Here is an 18,710-nt window from a genome sequence, read left to right as displayed (position 1 = left end):
GATGGACACTACTTTTCAAGATGCATTGTGGGATACATTGAGGGCCCTATATGGGGTCTATAATTTCTCACTAAGATTTCAGACAGCACTACTGGTGGAGGCACTATATAGGGCCCTATATAGTGATTAGGGAGTGATTTCGAACACAACCAGAGTTTAGTGGTCTACAACTCAGCAAGGAAGCAAATGTTTTTTTACCCAATACTTTCAACACTGCAAGAGTTCCTGGGAAGCTGGACCCAGCCATCCATTGGTTTGTCTCCAATAGCCAGCTGTGGTCTAAGTGTGAGCCAACAGAAGGACTAAAAGAGGGCTGCACCACTGCCGGGCTCATGAACCCTGAAGGACAGTAGACTCCAAATACATCATTTAATCAGAAAGAGTAATGTCTGGAAGACAGTAACAAGTTCCTTGTCTTCTTTAACTGTGAAGGAGTAACTGAAATACTTAAATACTATTCTTTGTCTGAATGTAAAGTCGGAGGAGACATTAGCGACATACCACAGCCTGCTAGTGGAGACCAGACATATTATTCGTCCTTCTTGGCAGCTGTGTTCTGTTGTCCGTCCTGCGGTGAAACCCTCTGCAGTACCAACAGACCAGAGAAGGTCAGCGAGATCCCGACCCACCACAATGTTATCTGGGCCTCCCCAAAGATCAGCTGGCCCAGGAAAGCCTGCAGGGTGGAGGAAAATAACAAGAATCAAACCAGGAGTTCATCCAGGATGAAGCGTACATCACAGTGACAAGTCGTTTCTGAATATAGTCCAACCTATTTTCTAAAATAAAGCGGCTTATATAAAGGAAGAAAGGATCTAAGGTCACTCGGAAATTAATTTCACGCAGCTACACTCTCACCAGACGAGCGAGAACCTCTACTTACAGAAGATATGAAGTTGGAGGCAGTGGTGGTCACAGTGGTTCGGGTGGAGGACGAGGAGTACCTGAGTGCTTTGGCAAGAAAAGTCCACATCACAGCGTTGCAGGTGAAAAGCAGCCCTCCACACAGCAGCCTCAGAGGGATGTGGAGCTGCAAAACAACACCAAGATGTTATGATCATTGTATGCTGTTATTTCCCTGTGTTAATAAGTAGCAGATACACTAAGTGGAACAACAACAGTATAAAAAAATTCAGCGTGACATCATCATAAATCAGTTTTTTAATCAATCACAGACTATATACATGCTAAAGATAGATTTACATGCAGTCTATAGTCTGATTGCCTCCATTGACTTCCACTAACAAGCTAATTATCTGCTGTAATCTTGGGGTCACGCTTTAAGACCACACTCAGCTGCCTGCAGATGTTTCTGACATCACTGTGTGACGTATGCGGACAGCGTGAAGGTCATTCCAGAGACCTGACCCCGTTCAGCCTGTCTCCCCACCATCGACAGGAGACGGTTCTCACGCCTATATACAAGATAACGCGATAACACAATATCAAACCATCTGCAATGTCCTTCAGCACGCGGACATGGCACGAGAGCGCAGCTGCCGCTCGCACTCCCCTGGTGTGATGCTGCGAATGGTGCTGATGCTGAGGGAGTCAGGGAGGAGAGGAGACAGGAGAGGCGGCCGGGGGTAACCCCCACCTGGCAACTTCCTCTTTGAGAGCTCGCCTCGCTCGCATGCACTGCGCTGCATTATTCACCGCCACGTTAATAATTCACTTTCACCGCTTGCGGTGCCTCACCCGGTCACAAGCGGTAGTTTCGTCCGCTTGTCTAAATTTCCGCTGCTCTCCCCACGTCCGGAGTCCGGTTTCACAGACTCCCTTCAGGTAGTCGGCTCCGAGGGACAGTTTGGCTGACGATGACGCCACGGCGCCGAGGAAACCCGCCAGCAGTGCATAGAAAACTCCCGGGAACATGATGGCGGTGATGACATCCGAGGCACATTATTGTCTAATCCATGCGGTCCTTACATGTCTGCTGCTGCTGCTGGTGCTGAGGGTCCGGGCGCAGCTGCCTGCATCAGTGGTGTCACTCAGCACGTTTCCCTGCACTTTCTACCCACGGCCGTCCGGTGGCAGTCACACAACACATGGTCAAGCCTCCGTGGCATTCTGGGAAATGTAGTTTAATGGGTTTATAACCTGTGCGTGAGGAAGACTTCATCAAACATGCAGAAATCATTCAAACAAAATATATAATTTAATTAAATAATTTAAACATTATAAGCTGCATACAATATATACATCATATTTTGATTAAGTTCCTATTTGTGTTAAGAATATTGGGTGGAGTAGAGGACAATCAATACTAATGTAATGTCCTTGAGTGTGGGTGAGCTCCAGTTGATCCGGACTGTGTGGGATGGACTTCAGCTTCCATCCAGCATACTGATGAGCTGCACTATAGAGGCTCATTACATTAAACCACTGTGGCTATGATTAAAAACGGATGGGAGGCTTCTGAGTGTTGGTCACATCATCATCCTTGTGCGCCCTTTATAGAGACATGGGCCTGTCAGAGAGGTGGAACCTGAACAAGACTGAATTATTCCCCTAATTAGAGGCAGAAAGTGGAGTCAGCATGTGAGTCTGTAATGAGGGTATTAATCAGAGAACTGTAATAAAGACGGGGGCCATCAGAGACAGACATCTCTCCGTCTGAGCCGACAGCTGAACATTAAAGTTGGAAGGACAATCATGGCGATACAGCTGAGTTTCATTCATTTATTAAAAGGTTTTATTTAAAATCCCAAAAAGTTACCAAAGTACAGGATGAATTTTATTTAATGCCATTCCTTCTCTGTCCAGCAGATGTCTCTAATGAGCTTTAGAGGTACACATACACATCAACAACAACCTGACTGATCCACCAGCACATTCAAACCCAGCTTTCCTTCCATGAACTCAATACCTTATTATTATAACTTTAGTCTTTAAGCACAAAAACAAAACGGTGATAAAATGTGAGCTGTCTCTGTGTAATGTGTGTTTTCTGATCCTGAAAAAGACAAAGGTGTCCTTAGCTCTGATCTCACTGGAATAAACTTCAGGGGGGACAGTCGTCCTCGCCTGGTCACATCTCGACGCTGTTATCTTTGCAGGAAAAGTCTGAGCCATTAGCTGTTACCTTCTCACTGTGAGTTTCCAGCCTGGAGCTTCTCTGACAAACACAAGTGTCAAGTTGGAGCGCTAATTGGAGTCCTTCTGCCCCTGTTCTGCTGAGGGATAATTGAGCCCACAGAGAGTTTTGGTGACACTTTTAGCGTAAGGTCTGTCACTGCCCTCTTGTATCTTTTGCGTTGTAGGTCCTCCAAGGTCATCTCATCTCAAACTTTAAGGTTCATTACTATAATGACCATCACTGTGACTTTTAACTTTGTCAGTTATTTGAAGGAAAATAGATTTCAAATAATTAAATGTGAAAAGAATACAGAGAAACGGATGTGTTAATGAAGTTTAAAGTTTTATAGCAGGGAGCAGTCCAGGTGTGTAGACAGCTGCATAACACACAGAAGCTAAAAGAAACAATAACATAACTAAAAAGAAGAACTCATACTCACAAACTACGACCTTGTTCCTATAGTTCTGTATTATGATTCTGTACTTACATTACAGACACAGGACAAGGTGGCTGCATATCTTACAGACCCACTTTAATTCACTATTTTAAAATTCAATTAAATATTGTTATTCTTCAATTTCCTTCAGTTTGTATTATGTCCAGTGGTGTCAGGATCATGTTTTTGTGGATATTTGTTAATATAATTATAAGTTTGCATTAATATCCTACCTACAGTATATCCCCAAAGAGCTGTTCTGACCTTCAGAGTGGATGTTGACTGCAAAAAATGAACAGTACACCTTCCATATTCATCTCCAGTCCACAGAACCCTATTCTTCAGCTCCCGCCATGAATATGCATGACTTCATCTTTCAGCCCAGCATGCAAAGAGGCAGCGAGGAGACACTCATCAGCACACGCCCTCTCCTCTCCTCTCCTCTCCTCTCCTCTCCTCTCCTCTCCTCTCCTCTCCTCTCCTTTGTCTCTTCCTTTAAAAAAAACCAAAAAACCAAAACTTTAAACCTATTTACAGCTAACTTAGAGACACTTTTCGGAGCCATGATGGCGGGGAGCTGAGTTTGCAGTGAGCAGATTAAATGTTCCCTAAACAAACAGATAAGTTGTGAGTTGCCAGAAGCAATTAAAGCAGGTGAAACACTAATGTAGTCCAGCTGTTATTTGTCAATGTCTGCAGACGGTGGAAACAAACTCTCCGGGCTGATAACTGGTTTTGATTCAGACTCTCAGGACAGAAGAGTACTCAGACTTTATGTGTGTGTATCGGTGCACACAGTGATTTCCTATCTGTAAAGAAAAGGACAAAACAAGCTCACATGTAAAAGTACTGATAAGACTGCTGACGCTATTCAAATTCGGTTAAAAACAAACACAGCTACTGAGAAGTTTTTCTACAAATAACCTTTAAAAGCACCCCAACAGGACTCCCTGTTCTGTCACTCACTCATGCTGCCTTTGAAACCATGAAATATGTTGCGGCTAACACGATGCTCAAAGATGAGGGAGGACTTCTTCACTTTATCTTTCCAGCTGAGTGTCAGGCTTCCTCTCTGCTGAGCCATGCCATCAATTTTTCTCAGATATCTGAATGTCAGCAGCACACTTTGACCAAGTGAGGTTTTGGTTGCTCAAAGTTTTCTGCTGGCTCTACTCTAAACAAAACCATGTCTTTAAATACGTTATGGCTGAAAGTATGTGGACAAGCAAACATTGCATTCACATTTAAAAAAGTTTAAAATATCCAGCAGAGTTTAAAGCTCAGGTCGGCTCCATCTGGGGAATGACTGAGACGATCTAAATCCTGCTTAATCCAATACTGGCCCAGCAGGCTGCAAGCAACCTGTGACTGACCCTCTCATTCAAAGTGATGCTCTTAAGCCTAAAGATAATTTACATATAGCAGAAGTTTATTGAAGCACATGTCAGAAAATCAGCTGTAAGATGATAAATAAATCTCTTCTGAAATGTTCTAAACAGAAACCGTTCTGCGCCATTCAACAAACAAGGACGCCGTTCTTTGCTTCTATAAAACCTGCCATTTAGGAGCTGTCAGGCTTATAAAGTATGTCTTTCTGGGCTGTAAAAGCGGTGGTGCTGAGAGTGGCGACTGGTGCCTGCAGATGATGAGGGCCTGCCTCAGGCAGCCGCAGCTGCCATAAATCTGACCGGGGCTGAGGCAGGGCTGCAATGGAGGATATTGGCACGATGTCAGCGTGCAGCCAGGGACACACAGTGAATCACGGCTCAGGGGGAATGAGGTCTTTCATGTTTTACAGTGGTGCTGAGGTGAGGAAACATGTCTCTGCTGATGGCAGCAGCAGCTTGTTCTGTTTCAGCACAGTGATGGTGAGGTGGAGATTGCTGTTTTAAACAGCTTGGATGATGGTCAGATGAAAGAGGACAGGCATTTTCTCCAAGAGGAAAGCAGGTGTATTAATAATATGTGTTATTTCCTCATACACAATAGTAGAAATCAGGGGTGACCATCATTATTATATAATCAATGATTTACATCATCACCTACAGCTCTGTGTGCATGATTAATTATTTCTGTGATGTATAAATTGAAAGTTAATAACAACAGTGTCAGAGCCGAGCTTCCGTGACCTCTCATAATGAAATGCAGCTGACCCGAGCTTGACTCCCAGTACAAGCTTTTAACAAACCATTGACTCTCTGATGCCCAGGGATTTTTTTTGTTCTCTTTGTATTGATCTTTTGCTTTGTGGCTGACAAGCAGCAGGAATCTATCTGCGCTCTGTTAAGTGTCCTGTGGAGATTCATCTGAGCATGACTTCGATTTCTCAGCGCAATCTCTGCCTGTTCCTGATAGCAGCCCCGAAATGCTGCTCCTCAGTCTGGCCTTCATTAACATGTCCTTTTCATCCTGGTTGTCTTGCTCGTGATTGTGTGAGTGTATGCTTGAATAGGTTACATAAGACTTTGATTAAAAATATGCCAGGCAGCATCTCAACTACATCTGACTTTTAAACATCAGAGAAGACATAAACACGCTGAATGGATGAAAAACATCTGCACGGAAGCAGTTTGATGGTCGTTCAGTGCACTTAGTGATGGAGTAGAAGAAAAGCATCTTCAGATTCAATCATAGACCAACAGGCTACAGTAGAAGTCTTTCGGCAGCAGGAATAGATGCCATGACAACAAGTCTAAATCAAATTGTGGAAAGAATGGTAGCAAGACAGGAAAGAGCAAGAGAAACAAATCGTAAAGACACCAAATGAGAAGCCTGGTCTCCTGAAAGCCACATCTCTCCAAGTTGTGGTATATACTGTATGTCTGTGGTTGACAGCTGGTTAAAGCTACATCGTGCAACTTGCGTCTCCCCCTTCTGGCAGTGAGAGGAAGTGCACACAGGTGATCTGATGTAGTAGTATGTGTGTGTCTGTGATTATTTGTGACCCACAGACCTTTTTTGTTGTCATGATGAGTCATCATGGTCACATGTTGTGCTTTTTCTTTTTCTTTGTTTTTTGCTGCTTTTGTTTTAGTGTTACTCTCTCTCTTTATCTTTTTTGGTATGATGATGTATTTTAATAGGATTGCATTGTAACATCCGGGGGCAGGTCCAGAGTGGAGTGGGAGTGTCTGCACTCTGCTCTCTCCCTTTCTAAGAGGAGAACGCTGGAGGAGACCCACATTGCCACACAGCCGCGCATTGCAGAGGAGCGAGCACGACTCAGACACCACCGAGGAGTATGTCAGCTTTCTCACGCACCGAGGGACGCTTGAAACACCGGGGCAGCGCGCTCAGTGCGTACCCACTGCCTCTGCTTTAGTTCAGCGGGCACCCATCGCTCTGTTCACCACTTATGCTCTGCTGAAATATCTCCTGCTCCTGCCGCTGCTGGTCCATCCCCTCCTCCCCTCTCTTCCTGCTTCTCCTCCTCCTCCTCCTGCGCTCCGCCGTCCCGTCGCTAGGATGGAAAAGACGCTCTGCAGTCCGCATCCTGGGACCAACAAAACCAACTCTCCCTCCTCGGACCACCACGGAACCCCGTCGACGAGGAAGCCGGCCGGGCGGAGCGGGTCGCACAGCCCCGGCTCCGGCTCCCTGAGCGGCGCGGCCGGAGCGGGAGGCAGCCGGGGGACGGTGCAGCTGGGGAACAGCATGAATTTGCAGCAGCAGACACGCAAGAGACAGCTGGAAGGAGTGCTGAGCAAATACACCAACCTGATCCAGGGCTGGCAGAACAGGTAAGGGCATGGATGGACGGGAGGAAGGACGTGATTCACTTTCAGTGTCAGTTCAGGTTTCGTGTTGTTATTCGCTCCGTCCACGTTGCACTTTTACCACCACGTCACAGCGAGGGGGAGGAGGAGGAGGAGGAAGGGGGAGGGCTGGAGGTGAGGGGGGTTAGATCACACGAGCTTGCAGGCCTGATAATGAACTCCTTCATTCAGTGACAGTCTGCATTCAGTCTGATCGTGTTGGCTGAATCAAAGACAAGTTTAAAACTCTGCAGTCAGCTCTGTGGCTGCAGTCAGACCTAATGCTCGACTTGCTAATAAAACAGCTGTTTCTTTCAGTAGAAGTGACAAAATAGTCCATATATGTTGTTTGTTGGGTCACTAAATGGCATTGATACTGGACATTGAGCTATTAATCACACATAATAAATCAGATTTTTATGTGGTCTTCAATAAAAAATGATTAAACTTAATACATTTCTTTCACAACATTCAAATGATGGTTTTAAAAGGTGTGTGTTTACAGGTACATATTGGCAGCTGTATTATACTTGTCCAGATCTTTATCTATGAACATGTTATTATTAGTGATTAATATGTTGTTTTGTTCTGTGAACAAACTTAACATCATCTTTGAGTTTCTTGAAGGGTGATTTCTGAAGCACATGAAGGGGGCTCTGACTCTCATTGCATCTGTAGGCAAAGAGGTGTTGCTAAGGAGAGTGATGCATTCTCATTTGCCACTTATGCATAACGTAAAGCTGTAATTCATTTTAAATGGTTGCGTTCTATAAATATCCACACTTATACAAATGATCAAAAATAATATATATTCAGTAAAAGTGTTTTTTTTTTGTGGTGTTTTGACTTTTTAACATGGAGACTGACTCACTTTTGAAGCCAGCCTCATGTGGCCATTTGAGGAACTGCAGTTTATAGCTTAATTTAACCGCCTCACAGAGCAGCTTTCATTTGTGGTGGATGCACAGCACCATTCACTTGTGTTGTTTTGTGCTTTAAATATATTGTTATTATTAGCTTATCCTGTGAATATGTGATATTGTGCAGAAGGCTTCTGAATGTCTGAGCAGCTGAGATCACAGCAGTGAATTATTGTGAGTCTCAATCAGAACAGAGCGAGTTTTCAACAAAAGCTTTGAGTGTTTTTATTTTTTTATACCGTTTTGAGCCTCATTTGAAACATCTGGTTGTTTCTTTTTTAGGAACTGAAGTGTTTCCATGTGAATTTTCTGCCCCTCATGAATTACGCAGTTTTTTTTCTGCAGCTTTAGTCTGATTTGGCACAAAAAAATCAGTTCTTTCTTTCACCCCCACACACACTAAATGAACTGTTGTGCAGTGTGTAGCTGTAGCAGTGCTGCAGAGAAGAAGGAGAAGGAGGAAGCTCTACGGGCTGTATGGCAGTATGTGTATGATGATCTGGGCTGGAAGCCAGTGTGTGTGTTAGAGAGGTGGGGTAGGGAGGTGGAGGTGGAGGGTAAGAACGGCTGCTCCCTGCTCTCCCATTAAACTGACAGGCAGATGATGCACGGAGCTGCATCTGTATACACACCCACAGGAATACCTGGGTAACAAACACACATCCACAGACATAAAAGTGTCTGTGGATGTGGGCCCTGATTAAACATGTGTGTCATGTTCTTGTGGGATCTGTCACACACATGTGAACATGTATGTATCCTGTGCAGTGTTCTGGCTGCTATCAGGACGAGGATTAGCAGATCGGTTTGTTCTTTGGAGTGATGATACACCCTGTGCTGTTTCAATTTCAAAGCGCCTAAAGGATGAGGTCTCATTTTCACTTAGAGATTCCTTTCAGTTCATTGACCTGAGCCGGCGCCGTGGCCTCGAGCTGACTAAATGTGTGCACACAGATAGTAAATGGTGACTTTACACACTAGAATCTGGTGATTTGTGTTTAGCTTGGACTCACAAATGTGGAACATTTTGACAGTAAAGAGTCAGTCAACTACTGTTCACAGTACATAACTGTAAGTGCCTTTAAATAGAGAAACAATTTAAGGGAGTCAAGGCGCTGATGGAAGACGCGTGTGTTGCTGGAATAATTATGGTTGTCGGAGACGCTCAGTGCTCGGGTCTTCATCACGTGTGTGTGTGTGTGTGTGTGTGTGTGTGTGTGTGTGTGTGTGTGTGTGTGTGTGTGTGTGTGGCAGGCTGTGTTGTGGTGGGCAGCAGACCTGAGTGGAGCTAAATCTGCCATTGTGTGGGCGACCATGTGTCAGCATGAAGGGCTGTTATAGTGTGTAGGTGCTGTGTGTGTGTGTGTGTGGAGAAAAAGTGCCAGGTTGTCGTTTTTGTGTTTCATATAGGGATTTCTGTACTTATGAGGACCATCCAGGTGAAGCATTGTCTAGTTATTTGTGTTAAATAATTTTTATTGTATTAATTGATTTGTTTATTTATTACAAAAGGAACACTGTTAGACAATCAGACACGCTTTTGAACAGCTATACATGTTAGTGTGGCATCTCTTTTACCTATTCTGGATGTTTAATCTTATTATTTTAATTGTCTTACTCCAGGAATAATTGTCTCAGCTATGCAGCGTATTTGTTTTTCAGTACTTACATTTATCTGAAATTTAGTTGAGGAGCCACTAAAGTTTGAAGGGTCTAATGTACTTAAACACACGCACAAGAACACACACTGTTGCTCTGCAGAAGGACTCATCTACTTAATGCTGCACTAGAAGACTTGAGAGTCCATTTCATGATTAATAGGCCGGCATTATACAGACTCTGAGCTCCCAGACTGAACAATCAGCTCGCCACAGTATAATGTAAACACTCAAAACATGTCAGCAGAGAGAGGGAACTGCTCCTGCCAGGCCGCGGCTCTTTTATTATAGAGATAAATATGGCTGTAATGTAAAGGAGCGACTTAAATCACCACATTCGATGTGTAATAATAATGAGCTGATGTTGTTCCTTGTTGTTGAACCAAAGCACAGCCTTTTGTATGTGGCTGGTGGCTCACAGCTGGTTTCCACAGTGATGATTGTGGAGACAGACTTTAGGTTTAAAACTGCAGTGGTGAGTGCAGCTCTGTGGTTATCCTCTGTGTAGGTATTCCTACATTTATATGCAGATGACAGAATGCACTCACAGCCCCTCTCAGGCTTGTTGCATGAAATGAGGCTGTTAACGTGTGTGCATCTACAGTAAATCTGTGTCCTCCTGAGTGGTCAGCAGGGCGGGGAGCTCATTGTGGGGGATGAGTCTTTTCTTTGCAGATGCGCTCACAGTGGAAAGCAGCACCGCTGTGCCTCTTTGATCAAAGCTGTAAGACGGGGTAGTGCAGCTCTGGTGGGTGTTTTGTGCCAGAGAAGAGGAAGAAAACTCCGGGCTCGGCTTCATGTTGTTATTTGCAGTAGACTAAATCGTTGGTTTCATACAGTTTTCACAGATATTCTGTGGCAGGTGGGGAAGTGTTCTGTAACTTCCTGAGCTACTTCTCCTCTCAGCTCTTTGCAATGTAGAAAAGCTGCACCAACGTTTGCCTCTCAGCTACACTCAACAAAAATATAAACGCAACACTTTTGTTTTTGCTCCCATGTTTCATGAGATGGACTTGAAGATCTAAACTTCATTCCAGATACACAATATTACCATTCCTCTCAAACATTGTTCACAAATCTGTCTAAATGTGTGATAGTGAGCACTTCTGCTTTGCTGAGATAATCCATCCCACCTCACAGGTGTGCCACATCAAGATGCTGATCTGACATCATGATTAGTGCACAGGTGTACCTCAAACTGCCCACAATAAAAGGCCACCCTGAAATGTGCAGTTTTGTCTCACAGCAAAATGCCACAGATGCCACAAGCATTGAGGGAGCGTGCAATTGGCATGCTGACAGCAGGAATGTCAACCAGATCTGTTGCTCGTGCATTGAATGTTCATTTCTCCACCATAAGCCGTCTCCAAAGGCGTTTCAGAGAATATGGCAGTACATCCAACCGGCCTCACAACCGCAGACCACGAGTAACCACACCAGCCCAGGACCTCCACATCCAGCAGGTTCACCTCCGAGATCGTCTGAGACCAGCCACTCAGACAGCTGCTGAAACAATTGGTTTGCATAACCAAACAATTTCTGCACAAACTGTCAGAAACCGTCTCAGGGAAGCTCAACTGCATGCTCGTCGTCCTCATCGGGGTCTTAACCTGACTCCAGATCGTCGCCGTAACAGACTTGAGTGGGCAAATGCTCACATTCGATGGCGTCTAGCACGTTGGAGAGGTGTTCTCTTCACGGATGAATCTCGGTTTACATTGTTCAGGGCAGATGGCAGACAGCGTGTGTGGCGTCATGTGGGTGAGCGCTTTGCTGATGTCAATGTTGTGGATCGAGTGGCCCATGGTGGTGGTGGGGTCATGGTATGGGCAGGCATCTGTTATGGACGAAGAACACAGGTGCATTTTATTGATGGCATTTTGAATGCACAGAGATACCGTGATGAGATCCTGAGGCCCATTGTTGTGCCATACATCCATGAACATCACCTCATGTTTCAGCAAGATAATGCACGGCCCCATGTTGCAAGGATCTGTACACAATTCTTGGAAGCTGAAAATGTCCCAGTTCTTGCATGGCCAGCATACTCACCGGACATGTCACCCATTGAACATGTTTGGGATGTGCTTGACCGGCGTATACGACAGCGTGCACCAGTTCCCACTAATATCCAGCAACTTCGCACAGCCATTGAAGAGGAGTGGACCAACATTCCACAGGCCACAATAGACAATGTGATAAACTCTATGCGAAGAAGATGTGTTGCACTGCATGAGGCAAATGGTGGTCACACCAGATACTGACTGGTTCTGAGTCCCCAGACCGCCAATAAAGCAGAAACAAAATGCACATTTCAGGGTGGCCTTTTATTGTGGGCAGTTTGAGGTACACCTGTGCACTAATCATGATGTCAGATCAGCATCTTGATGTGGCACACCTGTGAGGTGGGATGGATTATCTCAGCAAAGCAGAAGTGCTCACTATCACACATTTAGACAGATTTGTGAACAATGTTTGAGAGGAATGGTAATATTGTGTATCTGGAATGAAGTTTAGATCTTCAAGTCCATCTCATGAAACATGGGAGCAAAAACAAAAGTGTTGCGTTTATATTTTTGTTGAGTGTAGTTAGCATCATATTTAGAAAACAGGTGAATGTGACGTCTCTCATTTTACTCACAAAGCTAATGCTACAAAGAAAACTGCAGTTCCTAGTGTGACCTCTGGAGGCTCACTCTGAAGATGAGTCAATCTTCTTCAATGTCCAACTTTGCAGCAGAAAAACAGCCAAAAACTGTTCAGTTGTATAACAGATATTTCATAAACTCATAACTCATTTTTTCATTATATTAAAGCTCAAAGCATATTTAACTCAGGTGACTCGGGTGTTGCCCAGTAGGCGACAACTGCAGCCTCACAAACTGCACACTTACAGAGACCTGTTGAAGGACGCTTCCCCATCTATTTATGCAAATTAAGCTATTTTCTTAGGCCACACCAGGTTTAGCTTAACTGTTATCACACACACACACACCCCCAGGAAAATACGCCAGGATCAATAAAACCTAATGTCATTTGTTACACTGCTAGAAGAGGCAGAGAAAAGTTCTATCGTGTGTGTTTCTGTCCTTGAATATCACATGTTCCCATGACAGGCTGTTTGTAAGCTGTGACAGCTCAGTGTATTACTGTACACATATCGACCACATCGCCTGCCAATACCTGCTGTGATTTACTACCTGCTCCTGCTCTGACGTGCCTCTGAGCATTTTTGAGGATTAACTGCCAAAAGGGCAGCGACGAGATGCAAATTCTGCTGACAAGCCATTTCCACCACCGTTAATGTTAATGCCATTAGGGAATGGCAGTGTTACTGTTGGTTTGGTGTTCACTAAGCGGTTTTTACAGTGTAATTATTGTTACACTAATGATTCATACGCATGATGACAGCAGAAAAATGGCTTTTCAGAACTGTAAGCCAGGAAAATTTTGATGGAAAAAAATCATGTGTAAACTCCTTGAGATCTCAGGCTTGACATTGTGCCGTGACACAGAGGTGAAACAGCATAATGTCCTGTTTGAATAACAAAGCCACAATGAGTTTATCAGATACCAAAACACTTTACAGCAGCTTGTGATGATCACACCTTCAGTCATGTGCTTATGTTACAAAGTAATCCACTAGGAATGTGTTTATGTGTGTGTGAGACATGATTTAACTATTGAGCTTTGGCCATTTTTAACCATTTAATAAATATGGTGGTTGTTTGGCTGTACAGTGTTATCTCTGTGCAGTGTACAGTGTTAAGTTGCTCTTATCGCCGCCTCCTGAGGTGAAAAGTTCACTGTAAGCAGAGTGTGTTGGCCTTACAGGTTAGAAAATATCAGCAGCACAAGGCTGAATATCAAGCTCAGGGCCTGTTATCTGGCAACATCCATCATGCTAAAGGTCTGCATTGGGGTTTAGCTGCAGAGGCAAAAGCCTTGCCTGGAGGGGTCAAGTGTAAAAGCCTCTATTCTGCTGACTGAACAGGGGATAAGACTCCATTCACTGTACGTACAGCGTGTGAGGGAGGAAAAAAGAGAGGGCTGGATGTAAACTGACGCAGGCAGATTGTTCCCTGGTCGGCTGCGGTCGACATAAATCTCCAGCTCTCCTGATGGAAGGGAGCATGACTGTGAGCAGGGATCAATTTTCAGACAGCAGTATTCACAGCATCCTCTCCAGGGACGTCTAGAGCGGGTTCATGGGAAAAATGCCTCGTCTAAAGGTTGAATACAGCTGATGTCCTTCATCATGTGATCTTCATCTTAGGGGAAATCATCTAGCAGAACACTGTGATGGGACTAGTGTTTCATGCAGGTATGGTATTTGAATAAGTCGCCTAATGTGATATTGTTTGTCAGTAAATATAAAAGTCTGTCATCTGTACTACGAAGAAGACTGACTGCAGTGCAAGCAGGAGCAGCTTATGTGTCCGTAGTGTTGTTTTTTTAGGTCCATTTTTGGAGATGGAGGTTGGCAGCTGACCCTTTGACATCTCGTTATTAATTATATACAGCCATGAAGTGAGAGGAAAGTGTTAATCCCGGATGGATGGATTGTTGTCAGGCCGAATCTCAGTGAAAAGAGGGCGATCCAGCTCTGAACCAGAAGACAGGGCTGCTGTTACCTCAGGCTTCTCCACACAAACATGGAAAGGTCAGCCAGTGCTGCTCTGCTCTGTGCTGAACTGCAGAACCACAACAAAGTGTTAAGCAGAGCAGACAGGCCGGTTTCTTGAATGTCATACACCGCTCCTCAGGGGCCACAGGAAATGAAAAGCGCCTGCCTCGCTGCGTGTCTTAGAGTATGTGTCTGACTGGTGCTGGATCTTCCAGCCAGGCGAAGAACGAGGCTGAAATTCAATTGCGTGCTGATTGAATGTGATTCATTAATCACAAAGGGGAAAATGTGGGGTTTAATTTCATCGCCTCGAGCTGCGGGCTCCGCTGAAGATGACCACGCTAATCGCTACCTTGAGTAATTTTCTTGCTGGCTTCTTGCTGGTGAAAGCAGCCGTTAATGTGCGTGTAGGGGTGTTTCTGTATGCAGAGGGCCGTGGCAAATAATATCCTGCAGGCATCATTGCATGGGAGGTGAGATATTTGAGGGTGTTGTGTGCTTTTATGGCTCTATTTTGCCTCATCTCATTCATATCCCTCCTCCTCTCTTGCCTTCCCACCTACTGAAAAGTTTGTGCAACAGGAACATAAAAAAGTTTCTAACAGTAAACAAGATAATGAGAGCATAAAGCAAAATGATGATGATGATAATGGTATTTCTCCTCTCCCTCGCCTTTTTTCTCTGGTTCATTACTTTCTTAACTTTCCTTCTCCCTCTGTGTGTTTTTTCCTCCCTCGCAGGTACTTTGTGTTGGATCCAGAGCTAGGACAGCTGCAGTATTTTGTCAATGAGCAGGGGAAGAGCCAGAAGCCCCGCGGGTCGCTGCCCCTGATCGGTGCCTCGGTAACGACGAGCGACGAGGCTCCACACATGTTCATTGTTAACTCTGTCAATGGGGAGCTGTACAAACTTAGAGGTATGACCTCACACAACAAACACCGAGTGTGTGTGTGCGTGTAGGCTGGTTTCACTTGGGAAGCACAGACAAAGGAAATCCAAACTGCAGTGAGCCTGCTCAGCTGCATACAGCCGGTATCATGTTAGTATTTGGGAGTGCTGTGTATGTAGTCAGTGTTTCTGTGTAATATTGTCACTGTGACCTTTTGGACATAAAATGTCATCTTTTTTACCCTGTTAGAGATTAAATTAAGAGTTAAATTTTGGCATTGTTAGCACATATAGTCTTCAGTTTAAGCCACAGTGACCTTTGAGTCCAACTGACTGTTGGATGGACTACACAAAAACATAATGCCATGAACAGGAATGGCCTTTATAATCAAGCTGTTACTGTGGCATAAAAAAAGTAAATAATCCAGTCTAAATGTGTCTCTGATTGCTTAAAAACACATCCATGAAGTATAATTGTTGTCTTTTTGTCAGTTATGGCTCCATATATTTATATTTTGAGCAGTTACTCAAGTTAATTGTAAGTAGTTAGAGACAAAACACAGAATAATCAGTTAAAGTTGATTTTTTTCTCTCTATATATTGTGATAATATCTTCGTTTTAAAAACATTATTGTGACCACGTTTATTCTTAAAAACTGTTTAAAGCAGCTGACAAGAGATACGTGAACAGTGTTTATCTTTGACTGATCAACTTGACTGATTTGACTGATACAAAAGTGGTTTAAAGTTATTCATTGACCTATACTGTCAATAAATAACTAAGAGCAATGAATGTACATAGAGGGCACTCTGTTTAGTATGAAAATAACTTCAACAATACTATCCACACTAAAAAGAGCTTTCCAGTGAGTGAGTAACCACTTCTCCTTCTCTTAGAATTGCACCTGTACTGTTAAATCCTTCCTTCCTGGGAAATTAAGAAACCAAAACAGCTAAGTTATCATGTTTCCATCAGCAAATATGCACCAAAGTGGAGTTTCTGTTGAACACTACGCTGTAGCAGGTCCCTGTGCCGAAGGCCTTTGCTTCCAGTATCTATTGTAGCTGTTGCTACACTTGAGCTGCTGGAATGCCCCCTCACACTCTGGAGAGGGAGGATATCGGAATAACTTGGCCTATATTCCCTGAATAACTCGGTGATCCGATGAATTGAGCTGAGAGGAAACAATGATCCCACAGTGAAGAAGAAGAAGAAGGAGGAGGAGGAGGAGTTTTGGGTGCTCACAGGAAGTGGTGTTTAAGTTTCAATGTCTGAGTGAGATGTGAGGTAGGCTCATCATCAGGGAAGTCATGGTGTCCTGATAATATTAACTAACCTGTTTCATATTTAATTTGTAATATTACATTTATGCCCAAAGACCAATCTGCACAAGCAGCGGGGGACAAAGTGGTTTTCTCAAAAGCCGGTGATGACGATTGGCCGGTTCGCTCAGATCTGGTATTACTATGGAAACCCCCTGAAAGCATACCCCATGAGGGTGAAGGAAAAGTTACTTTAATGTTGAGTCAGGAGTCATTTTTCAGGTTTTCCGGCGTGGCATGCAAGCTGCATTTAATCTTATCGCTGGTCTGAATCCAAAGCTTTAAATGCCGCCTTTATTCTCGGGCTGCTGGACACACAGAAGGCTCACATGTGACTTCTTATGCTGCTATAAAGGAGCCTGAAGGTTTTATGGCTCTGAACCAAACGAGCACAGTGCTCTTATTGTCAGATTTAGGGACACTGCAGGGCCTTGTGTTTCGTTGCCAGGCAAAGGTGAAGAGCAACTTGATTTTAATCATGTCTGAATGCTCTGATGTTAAATTACACTATTTATCACTGGAAGCCTGGGTGAGACAGCGAGCCGAGGAAAGGGTCAAATTGTTTTTCAGCGGGGAGCAAACTGGCTCATTAGCATGCCGCACGGGGTCTTAACTATGCATCCGAATAATTAAAACAGTATTTAATTCCAGATTGATTCTCTGTCCTACACTTGTATGGCTTCCTGTGGTGATTATTCGGAGTAACTTTTAGTAGTCGTTTGGGATGTATTGAGTTGTGTGTCTGTGGGCAGAGAGACTTAAGTAATTGTTTAATTTATTGAATTGTTGAAAAGTTAGCATTCACAAAGATTCAAACATTTGCATACTTTTTTTCTGCAAGGACCATTCTGTGGGATTTTTTGGTCTTTTTGGGGGATGATACACAACAAACTGGGGGAGTGATGTAGAATTTTAGCCTCCATAGTGGTGACAGTCATGACACCATGACCCTCATGTTGGCTCCGGAATAAACTGATTAGATTTTTCTGGTCATCTGTCCTATTGTTTTGAACATGTTAATGTAAAATTTGTCTGACTCAAGTGATTAGATATTAATGATCAAATGTCAAGGTCATCCCCAATAACTCAACTATCGCAACAAACACATAACACAATGCTTACTATGTGACATGTCAGTCCCCTCTGCCCCGTATAAATGATTCAAATGAAGCAGCACTACAAACATAAGAACATGAATAAGCTGTTAAGCAGTAATTAAACATAGAATAAGTAGCAGTGCTTTAGCAAGGGTCAAAATGACACAGTGCTGCTGGGCAGCTCTTCCCTGTCAGCTTGTCCATTTTCTTGAAAATATATGTTAAAAGTGCTCTGCTCATAATACCTCCCAGCACTTTAATCATATCTAACTGCTGGTGCAAACATTAATCCTCTGCCTTATCACGACCAATAACATCTTTCACAATGCTGTAATTAAAATGGCTGTAATTAGTCGGTGGTGGTGGTGGTGTGATTGACTGGGAAGCGGGTTTCTGCCTCGCTCTGTCAGCAGTGTTCAGCCATCTATCTGCACTGGATATTGACATTTAAATATATATATATATATATATATATATATATATATATATATATATATATATATATATATATATATATATCTCCATATGAACAGGTGCACATTAGCATAGCATCATGCGGAGGCTGTGCTGCTCCATACAGACAACTAATTATCCTTAATCACAGCTGGGCTTGTGCACATCACCAATAAAGTATCAGATTCAGGCGCTTGCTCACTTTCTGGGTAAGTGGTCCCTTTGGAGTGAGTGATTTCTGTAGATGGTGACAATAAAAATGAAGTGGGAAGCTTGTTACTGGATATTTTGTTCTGCAGAAAGACAGCTCGGTGTACAGGTGTTTCTGTATGAATGCTGCGTTCTCCCAGCAGAAGCGAGCTGCCACTCCCGGTGGGAGAGCACGTCTCCAGTGCTGCGTTCATGTGAACGTCTCATTTTCTCAGCATCGCCTCTTCACTTAAGGAGGCCCTTTGTAGATGTTCTCATGGCTGT

The 18,710-nt window shown here is 43.8% G+C and overlaps 2 protein-coding genes across 2 annotated transcripts in view; one reads left to right on the top strand and one right to left on the bottom strand.

The window, feature by feature from the left end:
* Positions 1 to 288: 288 nt before the first annotated feature.
* tmem42b (transmembrane protein 42b) lies at positions 289 to 1,999 on the bottom strand. Its single transcript, XM_028400052.1, has 3 exons — positions 1,699 to 1,999; positions 884 to 1,030; positions 289 to 676 (listed from the first exon to the last, which is right to left on the bottom strand). The coding sequence occupies exons 1-3, from the start codon at positions 1,873 to 1,875 to the stop codon at positions 530 to 532; spliced, it is 471 nt and encodes a 156-aa protein (XP_028255853.1). The 5' UTR covers positions 1,876 to 1,999; the 3' UTR covers positions 289 to 529.
* A 4,687-nt stretch (positions 2,000 to 6,686) lies between these two features.
* Positions 6,687 to 18,710, top strand: part of osbpl10a (oxysterol binding protein-like 10a) — a 43,574-nt gene continuing 31,550 nt past the window's right edge. Inside the window, exons 1-2 of the mRNA XM_028400219.1 lie at positions 6,687 to 7,255; positions 15,216 to 15,391. Coding sequence (XP_028256020.1) covers positions 6,981 to 7,255; positions 15,216 to 15,391 — 451 coding nt within the window. The 5' untranslated portion in view covers positions 6,687 to 6,980. The remainder of the gene's footprint in view (positions 7,256 to 15,215; positions 15,392 to 18,710) is intronic.

This window comes from Parambassis ranga, chromosome 2 (assembly GCF_900634625.1).
Source record: "Parambassis ranga chromosome 2, fParRan2.1, whole genome shotgun sequence".
In the NCBI taxonomy this organism is placed as follows: Eukaryota; Metazoa; Chordata; class Actinopteri; family Ambassidae; genus Parambassis; species Parambassis ranga.
This window is presented reverse-complemented; position numbering and strand designations above follow the sequence as displayed.

What these genes read in the sequence shown, in the direction of transcription:
- tmem42b (XM_028400052.1), bottom strand. Translation starts at nt 1,875, where the DNA reads ATGTTCCCGGGAGTTTTCTATGCACTGCTGGCGGGTTTCCTCGGCGCC. An exon ending in AAACTACCGCTTGTGACCGG is followed by an intron (nt 1,031 to 1,698) that starts GTGAGGCACCGC and finishes GTTGTTTTGCAG; the next exon opens with CTCCACATCCCTCTGAGGCT. An exon ending in CCTCCAACTTCATATCTTCT is followed by an intron (nt 677 to 883) that starts GTAAGTAGAGGT and finishes TCCACCCTGCAG; the next exon opens with GCTTTCCTGGGCCAGCTGAT.